Here is a 23,156-nt window from a genome sequence, read left to right on the forward strand (position 1 = left end):
CAAAAATTTAATTCCCTGCGCAATAAAGCGGCACCTTCATCAATAGGGTCATTGTCAAAAGAAAATGCCATGTTCATGACAAAAGTGGACTTTAGACTATAGACTATTGCGTATTTACGCAAAAACTCGCCGAGCGGACTTTATGAATGAGGAAATGGATGCCGTGTGAGGCGAAGACAGAGAAAACCTCTAGGTTCATTGTGAAAAATCTGCAACCAACCAGGTTTGGTTCATGGAACATGTTACTGCTGTGACTGACCGAGAGCTTAAATGGCCTCTTTTTATGAAACAAGATAGAGTTACCTCTTTTTCTCTGGTTTCAGTTACCTCCCTTTCTGAAACGGAAAATGCAGAGTTTCCCACATTTCAGAGTTTCTTGACCCAGAGTTCTCACTAAACCAACTTTGTGAAATAGACCCCTGGGGGTATTCCATCAAGCCGGATTGAGGAAAAGCCTTTTTTATTTTGCTGAACCCGGCTCATTTTTATCAGAGTTTCGTTCCATCAAGGTGTGTTATATAAATTCCCACTCAGCATCCATGGTAATTTATGCTGCAGAAAAGGCTTGCTCATTTCAATAAACCTGGCTCATTTTACGTCAGTGTTTCATTCCATCAACGTGGTTTATGTGTACCAACTCAGTAACCATACCATGGAAATTTATGCTGCAGACCTAACCTCAGGGCCGGCCCTAGGCGAAAGTGTAGATTGTAGCCCCCCATCACCCTACCCCCTGTATCCTTTTACTGTATTTAAGCCTAGGTCACTAGGGTGACCATATTTCCATTTCCAAAAAAAGAAGACACTTTCCCCGGCCTTAAAATTGTGGTACCAGTCGCAGTTACACAGTGTACTTCACCTCCTATTAGTCACGCAATACCAACCGGACATTTTTATGAATTTATAAAAACCCAGAACGCCCCAACAGGACATAAGAAAATGGTCTTACCTCCCAAAAGAGGACACATTTGGTCACCGTACTTTATACTATAAATTAATTGCCTAAAATTATTACCTTTTATAGCCTTGACAGTCTCTTGAGTACAAATTATATTGTAAATAAACATTTAACCTTGCCTATTGCCTTTATAAATACCTTCAAACAAAAATAACCCATACAGAAATATAGATTCTTAGTCAATAAAACAGAATCTTGAGCAATAGCATTGCTAAATATTTACCAAGGAGCGTTAGCACACTCCAGTGGACAAAAACGGTAACGTTTTACTATGCAGTAAATTATACAATGAACATGAAATATAGCAACATTAGTTAAACAATAAAACATTGCTCCAATACAAACCTCGTCCCCTTCTCAGCCAGGTGAATCGTTCACTGAATTAGTTGTAAACTTCAGTTTTCTCTGATTTCCTGTGGCACGCACTCCTCTGCACTTTGAAGACGGTGCTACTAAGTACGTAAGTTACTTACGTCAGTTCCTACCGGTTTATGAGACCTTTTCCTGTATCCTTCAAAATAAAAGTATCAACTATATTATAATAGCACAATAAAACAACGCAATTCTGCAATACAAAAATGCACCCCCCCCCCCAAAATAGCAGTGTCATTTACATATTTTATTTTGGAAAACCTGAGGGGGGTATTTTAAAAAAAATAAAAAATTCCCCAGCAATTTGGCACCCCCTTCACTAGATGGCGCCCTAGGCAACCGCCTAATTTGCCTATGCCATGGGTCGGCCCTGCAGTAGAGAGTTGTGTCATCAGCAAATAAGACACTTTTTAATATTTTTGAGACACAACCGATATCATTTATATACAATATAAATAATTTGGGCCCTAGCACAGACCCTTGGGGGACTCCATAACTAATCATCAAGTGTTTTGATTGTATATTGTTAAGCTGTAAGTACTGATATCTATTATCCAAATAACTTTTCATCCATTTATATGCCAAACCTCTTATGCCATATCTTTCTAATTTATTCATTAGTATAGAATGATCTATAGTATTAAAATGCTTTTTTTTAAATCTATAAAAATTCCAACAGTACATTTTTTATCATCTATGTTATATTTGTATCGTAGATATTGCCTCTACGAGTTCCATGACTGCCATTGAGGTGGTCTGTTTTTCTCTATACCCATATTGATTTTCACTTAAAAGCTTATGTTTTTCAATAAAATTGTCCAGTCTATATGAAAATATTTTTTCTAGAATTTTTGAGAACTGTGGCAGCAGTGATATTTGGCTATAATTAGTGAATAAATGTTGTTCTCCATTTTCATGAATAGGAATGACTTTTGTTATTTTAATTTATGATGGAAATATACCGGCTTTTAACGACAAATTACATATATATATGTGAAAGGTTGCACAACATATTCTATAATACTTTTTACTAATGTCATATCAATGTTGAAGTAGTCACTGGACTTTTTATTTTTAATATTTTAACAACACACAATACTTCTGTATCATTAACAGCATTAAGCCAAATAGTGGATGGATTTTTTTTTAAAATATGCTTATCTATTTCATGTTTGTTTCTTGGCTCAGGGATTTCTTTTGCCAAATTACTGCCAACATTAAAATACTCATTAAAATCATTAGCTATGTCAGAATTTTTTTCAATAACAATATTTTTATGTTTTATAAAATATTCGGGATAATCTATTTTTTATTTTATTTTTTTAGCTATTTTCAATCACATGATTTAGTATTTTCCATATTTCTTGTCTGTTGCTTTTATTCTGCTTTAGTAGTGCATGGTAATAATCTTTCTTACTTGTTTGTATAATATTCAATAGTTTATTTTTGTAGGTCTTGTACTTTATTTCAGCTTCCATAGTTCTCAATTTAATAAATCTTTTGTATAAAATGTTTTTTGTTTTACATGCATTCTCTATCCCCTTCGTCATCCATGCCTTATTTAGACCCTTATACTTTCTTGTGACTTTTATTAATGGACAATGTATATTGTATGAATAAATAATGGTAGACTGAAATGCACTGTATGCGTTATTGGGATTATCATTTGAATAGACCTCAGAACAATTATGTTTTTCTAAATCCAACTTGAAGGCAGCCATGGAGTGTTGTATTCTTAGTCTTGTTTCTGATGTGTAAGTTCATGTTGGTTTTATTTTTTTATTTTTATCAAAATAGCCTTGGATGATCACTTATATCATTAATATGTTATCTAATAGTGCAGCTGTATCAATTGTTACTGTGCTGTTGTTATTGTATTCGGATTTAACAAATCAATATTATTTATTAGTACATTCATATTTATATTTTTAACCCTACAGTTATCAGGAGTGTGAGGGAAGCAGTTTTAAAAAAAATTGAGGGCGACTGTTTCAGGACTATAGGTGGAGACATAAGTGCTACACACTCTTGCACAGTAGACGGCGGTATGCACATGTATGTTGCTTGCAATCCGTCATTAATAGAAAGAAGCAGAAGCTCAAGCAGAAGAAGAAGAACCTTAATTTGTTGACGGCCCCTGCGGGCCTGCGCACTCTCCGCGTCATCTCTTCATAAGAAACAATGTCATATTCCTCATTCCGATGACAAGTAGGTGCATTCAAAATGAAGTCATATCAACTTGTAGGTCATTGCCTATATTATTGTGGTTAGACAGAAACATTGTTTGCATTTTAATGATGCTTAGTTATTATGTTATTGAACCCATAACTTCGAATTTGCGAATATCTTGCTAACTTTACCGGACTACTATGAGCCAGTTCTAATTTGGAATCAATAGGTCACATGACCTAAAAGCTATTGAGCAAAAATGCTAATATTTGCTGAAAAAAAATCATTAAAAATAAGTGGAGACCTAAAAATAAAAAATGAGAGGTGTGCATTATCCAGCAGACATGCCACTACGGTGCAGCACTAATTTGGGGTCAATAGGTCACACGACCTGGAAGCTATTGAGCAAAAATGCTAATTTTTGCAGGAAAAAAATATAAAAAAATAAGCAGTGATCTAAAATGAAAAAATAAGAGGTGTGCATCATCCAGCAGACATGCCACTACGGTGAAGCACTGATTTGGGGTCAATAGATCACATGACCTGGAAGCTATGTGTCAATGGAAGTCAATGTGTGTACTCAGCTCTTTGTGAAGTGAAGTGATCAGTCTTTGTACTGAAATATGTCAATGTGACGTTAACACAGAGTGGAGTCTTTTTTGTTCTTGCTTTTTTATTATTAATAAGATCGATTGTAGGGATGTCGTAAATGTAAACATGAATCAAATTCAATTAAGAACAAGGAACATTTGAAATGTAGAAAATGGCTCATTTGATTTGAAATAAGGGCGGCACGGTGGCTGACTGGTTAGCACGGCCGCCTCCCAGTGCAGAGGGCGTGAGATCGAGTCCGGGCTTCGGCCTTCCTGGGTGGAGTTTGCATGTTCTCCCCGTGCTTGTGTGGGTTTTCTCCGGGTGCTCCGGTTTCCGCCCACATTCCAAAGACATGCAAGGCAGGCTAATTGAACTCTCCAAAATGTCCATAGGTGTGGTTGTGAGTGTGGATGGTTGTTTGTCTCTGTGTGCCCTGCGATTGGCTGGCAACCACTTCAGGGTGTACCCTGCCTACTACTACCCAAAGCCAGCTGGGATAGGCTCCAGTGCCCCTACAACCCTTGTGAGGACAAGCGGTTAAGAAAGTTGATGGATGGATGGAATTCAAATAATCAATACCAAAGTACAATTTTATTTTTCAGAATGTTAATGTTCAAATTGTGCATAATGTTGCGTTGGTAATGTTAAAAACACCTGCTCCTAACACTAGATAGTTTTTTATGAACACTTGGGTCTTGTAAGCGACACTATTTAAATCGTGGTCATGATGGTGGCACTTGGAGAGGTAAGTTTTTGTGTGTGTGTTTTTTTAGGTGGTATTTGGTTTAGAAAGTTTTCAAATCAGTGTACTGATGACTGTAGGCTAGTATGCTGTAGTATTTTCTAAATATCAAGTGGTTTCATCCAACAGAGGGCGTTACTGCATCTGTAGAACAACTGCTCTTTATATTGACGTTTTACAGGACGGTACTTAAACTTTTTTAAAGACAAGGAAAGTAAAGGTACTCAGTAAACACTGCATCATAAAAACACACCCAAAATTATATTGTGTATAAAATGATGTTATAAATAAAACTAAGTTTTACATTTAATTAATTACACTCCCTCATGGTGGTCATTGAACACACTGGTGGTATATTTTGTGTTGAACACGACTCAGAGAACCAGATAACCCACAAAACTGCATACTGCATATAAAAAAAATATCGGAGTATTGTTGTGCAGCCCAAAGTAACTATTGTCACGTTTTCTAGGTATTCAATGTTTATTCAAAATTATTATTATTGTTGTTGTTGTTGTTGTTGTTGTTGTTAGTAGTAGTAGTAGTAGTAGTAGTCGTCGTCGTCGTCGCAGAAGTACACTTAAAAAAACACAACTTGTATTTTTGGGGCTGAAACAGTCATTTAAGTCAGGACAACTTCTAGATATAAATTATTGACATTTATGATTGTAAAACAATAACAAGAATGCAAGTTGTTTGCTCAAAAACAATGTGTTAATATTTTTGTTGAATTGCACAATTTAGAATTTTGCCGTATTTTGTAGCCTCAAAATTTTGAGCTCAACCAACTTTTTTTTTCTTCGCAATGTTGTAGGATCATTATTACTATAACTATAATATTTTTGGTAGTGCTATATTGAAAGTTTGCTCAATACACAATAGGGGTCTCTCTCGCAGGCGGCATGGTGGATGACTGGTTAGCACGTCCGCCTCCCAGTGCTGAGGACGTGAGATCGAGTCCGGGCTTCAGCCTTCCTGGGTGGAGTTTGCATGTTCTCCCCGTGCTTGCGTGGGTTTTCTCCGGGTACTCCGGTTTCCTCCCACATTCCAAAAACATGCGTGGCTAGTTGATTGGACACTCCAAATTGTCCATAGGTGTGATTGTGAGTATGATTGTTCGTCTCTGTGTGCCCTGCGATTGGTTGGCAACCAGTTCAGGGTGTACCCCGCCTACTGCCCGAAGCCAGCTGGGATAGGCTCCAGCAACCCCCGCGACCCTTGTGAGGACAAGCGGTAAAAGAAAATGGATGGATGGATGGGTCTCTCTCACTGCACATCTTAACCATGAAGGGAAGTGTATGATGATGGCATAAATCAAATGGTTTCCTGCTTGTTTATGTCATAGTGGTGGCGAAGCAAAGTTCCTATTTAAGGGAACTGCTGTTCTTATAACTCAAACACTGATGCTCACAACACTGCCCCATACTGCACCTCACCCTCCTAAATATTGAGTCCCTTTTCTCTAAATAAGGCAGCCTTATCGTAGTTCCTGTCATTTCTGCCTGTACTCCCCCCTACAAACATCTTCGCTTGTGTCTGTGTGGCAGTAGCAAGCTGCAAGCCTGTGCATTCTTTCGCCTTGTATGGAGAAACGGCCTGGCTCTGGGATGTCTTTGTACAGGCCGGGCCGACCTCACCATTGGCCGGGACGGGAAGGGGAGGGTCTGATTCTTTAAACAAACTTTTCCGTGGGACTGCCTGCTTCCCTTCCCACATTGCTGTGTCTGGAGCAGAGGACAAAGGGTGTTTGAGGGACTCCCGCATAGTTCGACCTGAAGCCAAGGTGAGAACGAAAGCTGTTTTCCTACATGCGGTGTTGAGAGTGCTGTGATTGTGTTTAAATGTGCCGCGAGTGAAGATGTAGTGGGTTGTGTGCTGCACAGATGGCTTGTTTGTATGCTGGATGGAGTGCACTGTACTGGATGTGTTCTTGCTCCATTACACAGTGGAATTCCTCTGACCCATTTAGATCTCTTTTGCTCCCTCACTGACGCTCCACATTCTGTGTTTTTGGAACTCATGACCTTTGAACTCATGGTTGGGTGAGTGGTAAGGGATGACAGGAAGGCTGTTTAGTTACATCTGCCTTGTGTGAGTGACTGTGTGGGTGTGTTTTTGTGTCAGAGAAGTTGAGCTAGGATTAAAAAGAAAAAGGTCAAGAGCAGCCATTCTCAACTGGTGGGTCAGCACCCAAAATTGGGACCTGTAAAAACTTCAATGAGCATCCGATGTCGCACAGTACAGTATGGAGAGGAAGTACTGTGGAAGTCAAATATATTTTTTGTACATAAAGAGTAACAATTCTTAGGAAATAGGAATTATTTCTCATCATTCTATTCTTACCGGCACCTTTTTATTAAGAATGTATGTTGTCAAAAAAGTGCGAATAGTTGACAATGGTCTGGTTCAAATGCAATGATAAACCCAACAAGCCAAGCTCAGCTGCCGAGGTCCAAAAAAAGTTGTGATTCTGTTTGTTGATTTCCGCACTCAATGAACTGTACTCATTGATCATACTCTGTCCTGGAAACAGTCCTCTACTGTTTAGCTATAGCCAAACGGATAACACAATTAGAGGGCCTCAAATTAGACTGTTTACATTGGTTCGACTTCAACTTTCAACACACACACTGCTTGGTGATGTGGATGAGAGACAGCGTTATCTGATTGTGGAATTTCATGGTTACTTAGGGGATAACTTGGAACTTAGATGCTGGTTCCTTTCCAGTTTATTCTTAGAGTGAGATGTTGGGAGTAAGACAAAATGTATTTTTATGAAAAACAAACCAAACCAATATATTCTATGTCTGCATTGGTCACTTGTTTCTTTTTTTTCTTAACTTTATACTTTACAGTAACAGTACCCTTATGAAATGTTTATTAATGGTTTATAAATTGATTATTACATAGTTTGGTAACAGTTTATAAATGAATAAATTAACTGTCAGAAGACATTAGATAACGATAGTAAGGATGACATTCTGTTTTCTAAATTGTGTAACATCCAATTGGGTTCCATTTCAACAGGAAGTAAGTAATAAGTAATAAGTTGCAAGGAACTGGTTGAAGTAATTGTAACTGGTTGCACACCAACATATTGGATTAGTTACACAAAACGAAAATAAAAACAATGTTCTAAACTAAATGTTGTCAAGATTGTTTTTAATCTGTTATAAAATGACAGTATAAATACTAGTTTACACTTCATTGTTTGAATGAAAGTTCAGATGATTTTTAAAATGCAAGGTAGATATAAAAAATGATATTAAAGTGTTTGCTGTCTGAAATAATGGCAGAGTGCAGGAAAGCGAGGGCATAACAGGAAGGGCCTGGCTTGGAACAAAATTGTAGGCCAGTAGTGACTTAACCTTCTTGGAATGTGCTTTGATGCCAGTAATGAGCTTATTCATTAACATGATATAGTCATTGTGATGATATTCTATTAAAACATTTCCATTTTTATTATGAGTTAATGACAAGACAATTAGGAAGTATAACTGCACAGTTGTAAATGGTGACATGCTTTTTTTGGGGTAAGATATTTAAACACACTTTTAAATAATGATGATAATGATAATAATAATAATAATAATAATAATAATAATAATAATAATAATAATAATAATAATAATAATAATAATTAGGTGTGTTAGATCAAATCAATTCGGCAATATATCGCGATATTAGAGCGTGCAATTCTCAAATCGATTCGATATGCGGCCGAATTGATTTTTAAACATCAATTTTTTTATGGGAATATTCAACAAAACGTCTTACGTAGGGTTAGGATTCACATATTAAGCATGGAAGGATGTTATATTAATGTAACATTAAGCCTTAATATTTTATTTCAGTGCTGTTCAAACATGAAACAGACTGCAACCTGATTGCTAAATGCAGTGGCTCAGTTATAAGCCTGAATTTTCAGATAAATAAATACATTTTCATACAAACCTTACAGTGTACAAGTTTACTGATTAGTATTCTCTAAATTTGAGTAAAAAAAATCGCAATAATCAATTTATAGATTTGTTTCGGGATTAATCGGTATCGAATCGAATCGTGACCTATGAATTGTAATACGAATTGAATCGCCAGGTACTAGGCAATTCACACCCCTAATAATAATAATAATAATAATAATAATAATAATAATAATAATAATAATAATAATAATTATAACACAGTTAAACACATATTAAGAGAGAGCAAGAGGAATGGATAACATATACTGTATATGTGAGTAAACAAATCCTGTTTTCAAATCCTGTCTATCCCTCCCAGCAAACTGATGTACATTATGAAATGAATTTAAAGCCATCACGTTGTGTAGCCATAAAACAGGATTAAGGAGGATTTGACATTCAATTCAATAATCCTCAACAAAAACTAGGCTGAGGCTGAAATACTACCTGTTTTCTTTCTTCTTCTTTCAAATTTGTCAAACTAAATAGTTTGTCACCATCAAGTGGTTGACAGTAGAATTACAAACAAAATAAATGGAAGGTGGAACAAAAATAGAGCTGGAAATTGTACAAAAACAAAACTGCAAAATAGCAGGACCGTGAACCCAGAACTGTATACGTGAAAATACAGCCGTGTACAATAACAAATTGAATCTTAAACCCAAATGTAAGTTAAACTTACATATGACATATTTTTTGGTGTTTACATAGGATTGATATAACAATTTAGAGAAAGAATAGACCGACAGCCCTTTGGGAACATAATGGGGCAGTGGGGGCAACCATCTTCTCACTTTGCAACTGGTTGAAATAAAATACAAAGAATGTGATGTCACCCCAGTGTGACTCATCGATTAAAACGGACCCGCTCCATTCTGCACAAACCTCACCGGGCTCTCTTGGTATCAACAACAATCACGAATCGCATCCCACGACGCGCACGTCAGAGCCAAATATGATTGACAGGTCTATTTGTGGGTGCATGTCAAGTTAGCTGGTGTGGAGATGTGCCATTTTCACACCCATCACTGGAGAGAGACTGTGAGAAAACACTAGAATAATGAGAACTCATAATGTTCATGCACTATGGCAAGTATGATCCCCATATAGATTGATAAATTGATTGATGGTTTTTATTTGATTAGCTTTAGTCATTCATTGATTTTAGGATGTACAAGTTGACACAAAAAAATTATCTTTTTAACAATCCAATAAAACCAAGAGTGGTGGAAGAAAAATACTTTATTCATAGTAATTGAAACCTTAAAATATGCCATTCAAAAAACAATGATGGAATCCCACCTGAGATGTTGCAGCGGTCAATGAGGAATCTCAACAGCAGATTTCATGAAAACATCCACAGAACACCATTTTTAAAAATGAAAATTCCATCATTTTTTCTTAAATATCATGTTTTAAGGTTTCATTTACTATGCATACAATGTTTTTCTTCCATCACTCTTAATCGGTTTTATTGGATTGTTAAAAAGTTATTTTTTATTGGTGTCACCCTGTACAAGTACAAGAACACAAGCAAAAAGATGTTGTTTATAATGCCTGCCTTTGCCTCTTTGTTTTTTAAAACAAAACAAAAACATACTTCAGCAAAAGAAAATCTTTCAAAGCGCCAATACTAATTTCATCATCACACTGTCAACGCAAACAAATTATTGAAGGATATATATACCAGGGGTGTCAATCTCAATTTAATTCAGGGGCCACGTCCCCCCAATTTTTTCTTCTTCTTCTTCTATTTGTTCACCTAAAATTGACCTCGAGTGGGTTGAACCAGGATGTCCGTGGAATAATAAGCTTTAAGTAACACAAGTCAAAAATATTTCCGCTTTAATTAAAAGTACAGTATAGTCTCAGAATGTTGTCATTTATAATAATAACAAATAAATAGTAAAACTAATTTTTTTTTTAGAAAATGAGTGCAAAATGTTTACATTAAATCCAGAGTAATGGCCAAATTTCAGAATGTCATTTAAGTGCTCATCAGTGTGCCCTCCAGTGGACAAAATTAATAACAGTTAATTTCAGTGAAAAACTTGCAGTTTATTTTCTGTCCTTATGGGCCAAAGTAGACCACCTGATGGGCCGGTTTTGGCCCACGAGCCGTATGTTTGATACCCTGGTATATACGTTCCCTCATTGATATGCATACGCTTACGACGTTAATATAATCAAAAAAATTGCGAGTTTCGTTCGAATATTTTCAGACACGATTGTCACACGGTCACTTTTTTTTCTTTTTTTTCCCTTTAGTGACGTATTGTAATGCTTTTTGTCTATGAGGGAACTGTACACAGAGTACAGCTAACCTAACGGCGTGAATAGAATGAAAAATATTGCGAGTTTCATTCTAATATATTCAGACTGATTAGCACATGCCTACGTATGTCCACATAATTTTTGTGGGAATCCATCATGGTTTTCATACATTATTCAACCCAAGTCATTCATGCAAAAAAATATAGAAAAATATGAAACCTGAGATGGTTAAGAGTGATGAAATATGTCACCTTGAAACCATTTTGTGCACAGGCCTAAACTCAGCTGCCGCCATGTCGAGCAAGCGCGCCAAGGGGAAGACGACAAAGAAGCGCCCCCAGAGGGCCACCTCCAACGTGTTCGCCATGTTTGACCAGTCTCAGATTCAAGAGTTCAAAGAAGCCTTCAACATGATTGACCAGAACAGGGACGGCTTCATCGACAAGGAGGATCTTCATGACATGCTGGCGTCTTTGGGTACATCATCACCAACATTTATCATGAACATTCTTCCTGGTTGACAACATTTTCTTGCCATCAGGTAAAAACCCGTCTGATGACTACCTGGAGGGCATGATGAGCGAAGCACCTGGACCCATCAACTTCACCATGTTTCTCACCATGTTTGGAGAAAGACTCAATGGCACCGACCCAGAGGACGTCATCCGCAATGCCTTCGCCTGCTTTGACGAGGAAGGATCTGGTGAGTCTATGATTTGGTTCACTTACGTCAAAATAGACGCAGAAAAATTATGTGAACCTTTTAGAATGACTGTAGGCTACCTGTTTTTGTGTGTGTGAATTGTTCATAAAATGTGATCAGATCTTCACACCGACCCTAATAAGGACGAGCGTTATAGAAAGTGGATGGATAGATGAACTAAGAAGGGTCGTCAGCCTTAAACATTTCTTGACAATTTTGTGTAACTTCACTCGTCCCAACGTGACATTCTGATTAATATTCTATTTGTGGAATATGAGTTATGAAGCAAAATCCAGCCGTTTTTATCCATCTCAGGGGGCGGCCATTTTGCCACTTTCTGTCAACTGAAGATGACATCATCTTGGCCAAATTGCTCAGGCAACGACCAATCACAGCTCACCTGTTTTATGAAGCTGAGCCGGATTGGTTGTTACCTCAGACCTGAGCAACTGTGATGCCATTTTCACTCGGCAAAATGGCCACCTTCTGACATTGATAAAAACTGCTAGATTTTGCTGCTCAACTCATATTCCATGAACACAATATGAACCAGAATATCATATTTTGAGAAGTGAGGTTTCCTAGACCATATTATTGTCAATATTTTTTTTTTAGGTTGACTTTCCCTTTTAATATGGCGTCCAATTTCCCCTTTTCCCTCCAAGGTGTCATCCACGAGGACCATCTGAGGGAGCTTTTGACCACAATGGGCGACCGCTTCACAGACGAAGATGTGGACGAGCTCTTCCGCGAGGCGCCCATTGACAAGAAGGGCAACTTCAACTACGCTGAGTTCACTCGCATCCTCAAACACGGTGCCAAAGACAAGGATGACGAGTAGAGTAGAACGGGGACGCGACCGCCCATTTGCCTCTGCACACACACGTCAATGCTCACATTTTCACATTCTACTTTTATTAAGTACATGTGTCATTTTATTAATTAAGGTAGGGGATTAATTTGTTTGTTAAATACAGACTCCTCCAAAAGTATTAAAATGGCAAGATTAATTCATTTGAAATGCCTTTACTGCAGCCTCTCTCAGTTCTTGCTTGTTTCTAGTTTGTCTCCCTTCAGGAGATAAAATGCATGCTCTGTTGGATTTTGAATTGACCTTGTCGTTACAATACTTTTGGAAGGGACTGTAGGTCCAAGTCTCCCTTGAAGGTTATCATGAAGAAGTGTTGCATCTTACCTACTTATAGCTTTGAGATGCTTTTTACAACACCTGCAAGCAGAAAGCTGATTGGACAATCAGTTGTAAAATACCAGAAATGTTTACCTCTTTCTACCGTTTTAGCTAGCATGCTTGTAAGAAATTTTGCAAGCTTCCTCCAGAATTAGTTATATTCTAACTATGTGGCCTTTAAATGGATTGAGAAGTATATCGCTCCTATTGTGGCCATAGGGGTCTATGAGAAAATTTGAAGCAAGATCTTAAAGGAACAGAGCCAGGTCTATAAAGTAAAAACCTTGCCACAGTTTGGCTTTAGCCCCAGGTGCTAGCTAGCTAGCTAGCTCGCTCCCATGGGGCTTGTTTACCTTTTAGGGAGCTAGCTAGCTAGCATCAGGGGCTAAAGCCAAACTGTGGCAGGGATTTTACTTTCTGGACCTGGATTTGTCACCTCTGCTAAGGAACTGTGATAAAAATACAATATTTGACACATGATAGGAAAAATGAGTTGCTTATTTTTTTAATGATTTTAGTAGCGGATAAAAACTCCTTTCCATGCTTTGTATGACAATCAAATGTTGGGTGCGTAGTATGTGAACTTGATGGAGTGGAATCAGGTTTGTGGTCAAGACTTTAATTTCACCATCTGGTTTTGTGTATTTGGTCAGGATCAGTCATGTGTGTTGTGAACCCCCACAGGGTGTAAATTACTCAGGTGAATAAAGTAGGTTCATCCATGCCCTTTGAATATTGGAAAAGTGTTTTTTTTCTTGTCTTCTACCAATTATTTTTTGAAACTGAACATAACGTCTAAGTAATATAATCAATGAAAGTAATTCATAATCTCCTTTAAGTGCTGTCAGTCGAGTGAATTTTGCATCTTTTGTTAGGTAGAAAATAACATTTCCCTGCACTGATAATGTTCTATTTGGAACTGAGTGAGAGTTCTTTGATTGACGGCAGCATATCCATCACATTCTTTAAAGACATACTCCTGTTGTATTCAGTATTTATTAGATGGAGCATCCATTTAGCATGGCTTTTAAAAATAAAGGAACACGTTTGCTGTAAAATACAGCATAGTAAAGATTGACAATACTATAAAATGCTACAACACATTGATTTTATGAAAAACTGAGCTTTTATTTCTTTGAAACGCTTATACAAAACACACTTGAAGTTTAAGGCATATATTGCACAAACTATTGAGCTCATGGATATATAAAAAGAAAGAAAGAAAACAAAACAGGTGTGACATCATCAATCCCTCAGTCAAAGGTTTAAGGCACAGAAGCCCGTCATACTGCTAACGGTCAGTAACATCATGAAGACTTTTTTTGAATGGGTTTGGCAGTGAACAAATGACAATCTTTTGAGATAAATATGTCATTATACCAAACTCAAAACGCCTTGACCTTGAAAATATTTACATAGAAAAAATGTTTTTCCAACTGGAATGTCAAGCATCTAAAACATACAAAACACTTGCTATCTAAAACCTTTTCATCTACCGGTAATTATTTTAACCAGTCATCTCCGGAACCACAAGCCACATATTGTAAAAATAAAAAAATAGTACTTTAATACTTAGTTCTCTACGCAAGACCTAATCATGGCGTGACCTGTGTAAAATGAGGTATACATAAACATCCATTGACAACATGAACAAAACCTGCAAAGAACTGACAGAAATGAGATTCAATGTGAACAAACAGCTAGAAGGAACTGGATAGGCATTACAAAAAAAAAAAAATACAAAAAATAAAAGTCACCCATCTCTTTGCACATCCAACGTACGTAACGGTACAAACTGGCCATGGTTGAATGGTAAACAGGAACCTGACAATTGTGCTACAGTATCTCTATGATGTCGACATTCAGCCGCACAAATATATTGCAGTTACTCTAAAGACAGTTTCATGGAAACTACGATTTTATGAATGACTGGACATTTCTAAAGCACAGATGGATGAAGACTGGGGGGTGGGGGGGGGGGGGTGTGTGGGGCACTTCATAAACATTAGTCAGTTGACATTCAACTTTGGCCAAGTAGTAAGATCTCACATGTAGATCAGACTTGTGTCAATTGCCTCAGACAAAAAGGTGCCGAGTGTCAGCATGATGTCATCGAGCTGCCACACTTGACACCATCATCGACTTCAGTAACAGAGCTAAACGTGAGCGTCCTTTCATTCCAAAAGCACCTCAACAAACGACAATACTGTTGAATGGACAATAACTCATCACACAAGAAAATCCTTTGGCTATAAAATAACTGTGGAACAAGCCATAAATTATACAGCACTACTGAAGGAGGTGTCCATTTACTCCAGTTAACCCCCATGAGGAAAACAAACCAATGAGGATCATTTGAACAGTAAAAACGAGGACTGTTGTTAGTGTAACCGAGTAAAAACAAATGTAACGAGTTTGAACAGCTTTTATACATTCAAGAAAGATTGCTACTGAAGGCCTCGCTGACCACACTCTACTATTCATGTGCACTGAATGGAATGCTAAGAGTGTCACTTAACAACAGCTGCTTGATTCTACAGCACTTAAAGAGAAAGTCAACACAAAAATTTGCTTTACAATATATTTTATGTACTCCCACTAGTTTAAATTTTGCCTTTCTTGAATATGAATTAAGTAGCAAAATCCACCTGTTTTCATGAATTTCAGAGGGTAGCCATTTTGCCACTTGTCGGCTGAAAATGACATCACAGTTGCTCAGGCAACAACCAATCACTGCTCACCGGTTTTCTGAAGCTGAGCCATGATTTGTTGCTACCCTGAGCAACTGCGAAGTCATTTTCACAAAATGGCCGCCCGAGATGGATAAAAACGGGTGGATTTTGCTGCTGTATATATAATTCCACAAACACCATATTAGTCCGAATACAGTTAAGTCTAGTGCGGTAGCATAGAAAATTTTTGTAAGGAAGATTTTTGGGTTGACTGTCACTTCAAAAAAGAAAGAAGATAAAGTTGCTTGAACCAGCAGCTCTTTAAAATAAAATCATACATCCAAAATAAAAGTCCTGTATTTTGCAGGCCCAAGCGTCAACTCAGTAAGGAATGGTGATCAAATTCATTCAGTTTTTTTGTTTGGACTTTCCACCCCAACAAAATGTAAGCACCCATGCGCCACTCACTGTGTGCAGGCTGTGTGTTGCGGGCCCCACACTGTGCTGGTGATGGGGGCCTTTACGACTTGAAGGGGGCTGGACTGCCTGGTCTCGGCGTGGACCATGCTCCACACGCTGGGCACAACTGACGAGTTTCTCTGTGAGCCGACCCCGCCTCCCTCGCTGGCTGTGGTGAGGAGCGAGGAGAGGCCCGGGACAGGCGCCACCGTTGACCTGGACGCTTTGAGGAGTTGAGGTGGAGCCTGGCCAGAAGTGGCGACCGGGGTGGGATGAAGGGGAGGCGACGCCGGCGACGGAACGGCGAAGGGGAAAAGGTGCGATTTATGGAAGGGCAGGTAAAGCGGGCCTGCGAACGAGGTGACGCTTGGAGTGGGGGCTGCTGGAACGAGAGCGATGGCTGCTGGTGAGGCTTGGCTTGTGCCAGTGACGGAGGTAGAAGAAAGCAGAGCTGGGGCTGGTACTGGAGGAGGATTCAAGGCTGGAGCTGGATCCAGATCGGGGCACTGCTTCTCGGACTTTGGCTGCGCTAACTTGGTTGGCATAAGTTGTGACTGCTTGGGGTCCTTCTCCAATGGACTCCAAATGACTTTGGTCATAGGCAGGGGGGACAACCTGGGGGCAGAGACCAGGACTGAAGCTGTTGCAGATGGAGCTGAAGACTGAGGAATATCTGGAGCTCCGGCTGTCACTGACACTGCCATAGCCTTTTCCATCAGACTCTGGACCCTGCATGGATCCAAGACCTGCTGGTTGTCTTCAGGAGGCGGCGTGGGGCCCATGTCACTCGTGCACGGCGACTCCACCTTCTCAGTCTCTTTCAAAATATTGGGGCTTTCCTGGACCTGGTTCTCCTGCTCCGCTGCTCTCTGTAGTGCGGCGTCAACCAGAAGCCTTAGATCACTAAAATCCTGAGTGGGGATGAGCTCAGGCGGAGTCGGAGGAGGGGTGTTGAAGAGGCCACCGGTTGGGCTCGCTGCTGCCGTGTTGGCTCCTTGCTCCTCCGCCTCCTTTAGCAGTCTGTGCGTGTCGAGCTTCATCAGCGCCTGAACCGACCCGTCCTTCGCGGCATTGCCCGCTCCGGTCAGGATGGCCGTGGCGGTGTTGCCGAGGTCGCAGAGGTCCAACGTGGGCGTCGAACGGATGACAGACGGGCGCTGTTGAGTGGAGCTGCTGGACACGGGCCTTTCGGGGGAGCTGGCGCCACCTCCAGGGGACGAGTGGCCCTCGCTCTTGCTGCTTAACTTGCGCGAGACGGTGAACTTGGTGGGGTCTTTTCCATCCTTTCGCAGCAGGTCGGGCAGGAGGCGGCGGCGGGCATTAATGAACCAGTTGCAGATCTGAAAAAGGGGTGGACATCAATACGAGTGGTTAAATTGTAGAGTGAGGGTTTGTCAGTGGGAAAAACATGATTACAACCAGTTGCACTTACTCTTAAATATGTAATTAAACCGTGACACACCATCATTATGCAGTCGAAACTTGAAATATGAAGAAACACAAACTAGGGCTGAATTTTGGGGAAATAATTAAATGCAATTTATTCCCCTCAAAATTGCGATGCAATATGCAAAATTATTTTTTCATGTATTTTTTTAAACAAGCAATAAATTACTGTGTATTATATGGATGTTCTATACCACTTTTTTTCAGACCGATACAAGTCCCTAAAGTATTAAATACAAAATATTATAATTATTAAAAAGTCATTTTCAGCTATTTTTAGAAACAGACCCATGTGCTAGTCATGTTGTCCTTGGGGATAACTAGTACCAATTGGCAAGTTTTTTAAGGACAATGCACCATCAGAGTAAAAAGATATCTGCGTTTACAGTATCTCCTCTTGTTAATTGGCGGCAATTAACTTCTAAAAGGCGGCAAGTTTACTCAATTTCTGAAAGCAGCCAATCATATTGAGCCCTGCTTAGACGTCCCCTCAAAAATTAAAAGAAGAGCCCATTACCAGTGACAGCCAGTTGTAGTGGTTATTCAAAATAACCTTGAGTTTCTAAAACCGGTAATCGATCCATGTCTAGCCCTACCACACTCTCATATCTACAGTTTTGTAAACTAACAAGACTTGCGATCTTTAAGCAATGACTGCAACCTGAAGAAGAGCCTTTTACTGAAGCTCAAATTACTTTGGAGTAGAAAAAGGGACACATGCATTGACAATGGGGCTTTTTTCTAATCTGTTTATTGGATGTCTCTAAAAGACTATCCACCACATCCGGAGTGTTTTCCCCTCGCTGATTTGCTCACAAAATTAGGATCCCACAATCATGAATGATACACCTGTTCAACAACTCCGATAGTAAATCTTTGTGTATGGCGTCCGAGTGATGTGAAATGGAACGATAGCCAATAAGAAAGCAAACAGAAGAATTAAGATGATTAAAAAAGTAAATAAATACAAATAATAAAATGCTGTGTGAGAAGAGCATGACTAGCTATGGGATCTACATCCACACACATCTGCTATGACAAATCCATCTTATTCTCTTCAACAAAACAAAAGAACTGACAGAACAAACTTAAAATATAGTTTGTTTTTTAAGGAAATTACTTACATTCCCATCTCATGCACATGAATTTGTATCTGCAAGTATAGACATGATCTTCGCTCCTTTTTGTGGTACAACCTCCTTAAAACACATGGCAATGATGAAGGGCTGTGCTCAATATTGAGCCACAAGGAGATGCTGGCCAAGACATTCCAGTGAACCGACAACATGAGGAACACTTGCGGCTTATGCGCATCTTTGTGATGAGACGAGAGGAAATGAAAGAAACCTCTCCGGCTTGTTCACCACCGTATTTTAAACTGTGCGTTTCATAGTTTGCACTCCCTCTTTTTTTTCTTCTTTTTTTTTTTACAATCTCAGTCCTCAACAAAAAAACACTTCCTTCTTCAACCTATTCACATGGTCAGCATTTGATTGTCTGCAGGAGACGGAACAACCCCCAGAAAAGAGGCTAATTCAGCAAACATACTGCAAGATGTGGAATAACTTGAAAGGGGCTTCCTACCTGCAGCACAGAGAGGTTGGTCTGGCTGGATAAACTGAGTTTCTCCTGTTCCGAGGGGTAGGCGTTGAAGCGGTGCTCGTACAGCCAGCTCCTTAGAATCTGCACCGCCTCTTTGGGCAGGTTGCCACGGCGACGGCGCTTCCCAAAGAGTCCCCTTCCTGACAGGTCGAGGGGGGAGCCATCATCGCTGTCCGACATCGCAGAAGACTGCTCCTGGTCCATGTGACGCTCTTCTTCCACAGCTGGGAAAAGGTGACAAGATGTCAGCCGTGTTCAGGTAGACAGAATCCATTATATGCAAATACAAGAAAATGCTCTATTAAGCCACAACTAATGCTAATGATAATAATTGACTTTCAACAATCTGGTACAAGCAACAAAACCTCAATGGGTCTTAAAAATCCAGCTTCATTGAAAGTGAGCTAATTCCATTTGTTTTTGAGAGTTTTGGGTAGCCAATGGAGGGAACCTCTTCTTCAAAATGGAACATGCCTGATCCCATGGGGTGGGCCACAGAATGCACTAAATGTCTCTCTCTCTGCGGTAGAGTGAAACCTGACCCCCAGGGCAGCGCCTGTCTTCACAAAGGAGATTGTGTGCATATCAACATCACAGTGGCTGCTGGCCCAAGAGTCCATTGACCATGCGAGGAAGAAGTAGGCTGTTTTAACCTCGTTCTAAGGAAACAATACAAATTTATTACTATGACTTGTGTGCTAAACCCACAGCAAACATTTATTTGACCTGCATTGGAAAACAAATTTTAACTAGTAACTACAACTAATTTGGAGAACCCCCACTTCTCTAATTGTGTTGTGGTTGTAGTTAACCTAGCCTACGCAGGACACATTCAGGATTAGGAGCATTTCACTGGTCTTGCAACATTATAAAACAAATAAAACCCTCATTGGACAAGTAAAGTTCACTACTACTAGTTTGGAATGAAACCTATAGCCTGTGGGACATATTCCGGACTTGCAAGGATGTGACCCAACCTGCCAAACATTTTAAAAACAAATACAACACAGGGAAGAAACACTATAAAGATTTAATCTGCAAATGCTCAGAATTGCATGACATTTTCTTGGTGAATTTTGTTTGGGTCCACTGACAACTTAATAAAGAAAAAAAAATGAAGATATTTTGCAGTGACTGGCAACTCGCCACTAAGCGCTACTTTGCCGCGAATCACGCAAGAACTACAGGTACATATTATGCGTCAGCAAATGTGTACTAGACTAGTGCGTTGCATATTGACTGAGGTGTACTGTACACCCCGAAAGTGCGGGGTCTCGGGTTCGAATACCGTGGTGTACTTTTTTTTTTCACTACAATTTCTTGACATCTTATTTGCTCTGAGGGTTATGGTTAGGATTTAGCTGGTAATGCCGATAGCATTCTATATTTGATGGCAAATCAAAATGAGTGAGGCAAGGCAGCAACAAGCCCAGTGCATGACTTGGTCCAACGATTGACCAATCAGAGCCGTTCACGGCAAAATAGCGCTAGCAGGAGAGTAGCCAGTCACGACAAAATATCAACTGCCAAAACACGCACAAACGTAGTGCTTTTATTGCCATGTCCGACAACTATCCTGCTAGTGTTACTTTGCTGTAAACAGCTCAGATTAGTCAATCGCCGGAGTGAGCAATTCTCGGCCTGCTGTAAATTTGTGGCTATATTATCATGATCACTTATATACATTTACAAGCTTATATGAATAACACAATTTTGCACGTTCACGTCAGTGCCTGATCACAACGTGTAGAGGTCATCTCGTTGATACCCGTGTGTTTAAGAAATTCCTCAAGCCATAATTCTGATCTCAATGTCATAAATCAATTCCCTAATAAATCAAATGTAGTATAGTAGTCTGATAATCCAATAACAGCCTATTTTCAGTCACAAAACTAATTGAAAACGTTGTGAAAAGAGACAGAAGGTTGAAGCGAGGCAGGCAAATCACGGTAAAACTCCCGATTTACGGCAGGTCAAGAATTCCTCGCAGCGATTGACCAATCAGAGCACTTCACGGCAAAAAATAACGCTAGAAGGAGAGTTGCCGAAAGAAAAAGAAAAGTCAAAATTCCTTGCTTTGTCAGAATTTGCATGAACTGTAGTCCATTTCGGCATCTTTTTTTCCAACCGCTAAAAGTCCAACTCGATGTCCCCTCTTTATCCTGTTGCTGTCGACTCCTTGCGTCTCCCAGCTGTTAGCCCGAGCCACATTGTCTGCCATTGGTGGCACCTCATTGTCAAAAGATAACTTTTTTGTTTTGTTTACAAGCGCGTGCTCCTTCCATATCTGTTCGAGCACTAGTTGCGTAAACGAGTCTCTTTAGAGCTTAATACTGTCCTTGGCTCTTGCGTTAAAAATTGATCTGAAGAATCACGAAGTAACGTTTAAGAGTCGGCACTGAGTGTTTTTAATAGAGCGACAAAAAAATCTCAGCATCGCACGAGACCGTTAGCCGAAACCAACAAGTTTTCTTGCTAGCACGTTTTTCAAAGCCATCCACGTTTGATGGAGAGCGTTTTAAGAAACCGTCAGAATTGAGCGTTCGGTAGTTTTGGACACAAAAGGAGCCAGACGGGAGCCGCGTGTCGTCTCGGCCAGATGGACACGATGCCTTTGGGCTAGTGGGCTGTCTCCGGAGATAACTAGCTGGTTAGCTGTCCCTTCCACAATCAAACATAAACACGCCGCATTGGCTGGCGACGCACACACTCACGCGCACAAAACACGCATTCCATACTAAACCAACGGTAAAGACACATGTGGATCACCCCACAGAAACAGTTCGTGTTTAGGATGGAAAGGTAGAGATTGCAAAAACACTTACTTCGTTTGAATGCTTTCATTCTTTGTTGATGGCTGGCTGGAAAGCACGCAGCTGTCCAAGTTGCTGCTGTGGGGAAGCGTGACCGCGAGACAAACGACGGTTGACACAACAGCACTTTCTTCCCACACGCTTCTTTTTCACCCCTCCCGTCTTCCACAAACTAAACGCGTCGCCTTTGTGGTTGTTCCGCGCGAAGGTCTTTCTGCGGACGGCCAGTTCCCATCCCACTGTTTGCTTGCTTCCGATGATAAATGTTTTATTTTGGCGTCGCTTGTTCTTTACCTGCACGCAGCAACCGCAGCTCTTTGCCAATCTTGACAGTCGCCACTGGAATGGTCCCGCCTTATCGACGGCTGTGGACCAATCACGAGCTTCTCTTTTGCCTCTTTGACAGTTGTCAACCAATCACGGCGCTCGTTTGGACAACAGCCAGGCTCTGTGTCATCCAAACTGACGGAAAGGCCATTCCATTCAAAATGTAAAACACATGAGATTGAAATTGAAGATTTGAACCTTAAAAAGTCAGTTTACGTGTAAAAATCACTTTTTTTGCTATGCAGATGACACATTCAGTTTGTTGGCGGCATGACGTAGCACTGAGCCAAATGTACTTGTTATATCGCCGTCTAGACTCATGCAACATGTTGGCGCAGACAAATGTGTTAATGCACATGCAATAAATGCTGGGTTCAAGATGATGACAATATATATATATATATATATATAAATGAAACACATGTACCTTTACATGACAAGCACCCAATACTGTGGAAATCTAATTTACTTGCAACTCCCATCACAAAAAAAACAGCAATGATTGAACTTTTGAGAAAGTAATTCATCATTTTATTGAACTTTATGCCTTTCCATGTATCATCAGAACAACCTTGAAATTGTATAAATAGAGCTACAGAATTGTAAACAATGATATCCATTTCTCTAACTTATGTACAGTTGTATTTAAAGAAGCAGGGGAATGCTAATAATAATTCAATATCAAATAAAGTTTTCCATACTCACATATGCTTTTAGAGTATCATTAGTGACAAACGTTTTTTTTTTTAATAGGACATCAAACCCTCACACACATCCAACAGATTATTATAAGAGATCAGTTTTCTCAAAAGTGCTTGCTTCATGAAACAAGTTTTTGCTACATCATCTCTTGTGGTGAGGCAGAGGTTCT

The 23,156-nt window shown here is 39.7% G+C and overlaps 2 protein-coding genes across 2 annotated transcripts; one reads left to right on the forward strand and one right to left on the reverse strand.

Moving 5' to 3' along the window:
* The first annotated feature begins 6,456 nt into the window (after positions 1-6,456).
* Positions 6,457-13,699, forward strand: myl9b (myosin, light chain 9b, regulatory). Its single transcript, XM_077573210.1, has 4 exons — positions 6,457-6,618; positions 11,348-11,551; positions 11,616-11,777; positions 12,443-13,699. The coding sequence occupies exons 2-4, from the start codon at positions 11,368-11,370 to the stop codon at positions 12,616-12,618; spliced, it is 522 nt and encodes a 173-aa protein (XP_077429336.1). The 5' UTR covers positions 6,457-6,618; positions 11,348-11,367; the 3' UTR covers positions 12,619-13,699.
* Positions 13,700-14,073: 374 nt separating this feature from the next.
* tgif2 (TGFB-induced factor homeobox 2) lies at positions 14,074-22,268 on the reverse strand. Its single transcript, XM_077573209.1, has 3 exons — positions 21,971-22,268; positions 19,128-19,369; positions 14,074-17,437 (listed from the first exon to the last, which is right to left on the reverse strand). The coding sequence occupies exons 1-3, from the start codon at positions 21,987-21,989 to the stop codon at positions 16,103-16,105; spliced, it is 1,596 nt and encodes a 531-aa protein (XP_077429335.1). The 5' UTR covers positions 21,990-22,268; the 3' UTR covers positions 14,074-16,102.
* Positions 22,269-23,156: the final 888 nt, after the last annotated feature.

Source organism: Vanacampus margaritifer, chromosome 8 (assembly GCF_051991255.1).
Source record: "Vanacampus margaritifer isolate UIUO_Vmar chromosome 8, RoL_Vmar_1.0, whole genome shotgun sequence".
NCBI classification, from domain to species: domain Eukaryota; kingdom Metazoa; phylum Chordata; class Actinopteri; order Syngnathiformes; family Syngnathidae; genus Vanacampus; species Vanacampus margaritifer.

Coding starts and splice junctions, on each gene's coding strand:
- myl9b (XM_077573210.1), top strand. CDS start 11,368: ATGTCGAGCAAGCGCGCCAAGGGGAAGACGACAAAGAAGCGCCCCCAG. Junction 11,552..11,615: donor TGACATGCTGGCGTCTTTGG/GTACATCATCAC, acceptor TCTTGCCATCAG/GTAAAAACCCGTCTGATGAC. Junction 11,778..12,442: donor CTTTGACGAGGAAGGATCTG/GTGAGTCTATGA, acceptor TTTCCCTCCAAG/GTGTCATCCACGAGGACCAT.
- tgif2 (XM_077573209.1), bottom strand. Junction 17,438..19,127: donor CCAACCTCTCTGTGCTGCAG/GTAGGAAGCCCC, acceptor CCCCTTTTTCAG/ATCTGCAACTGGTTCATTAA.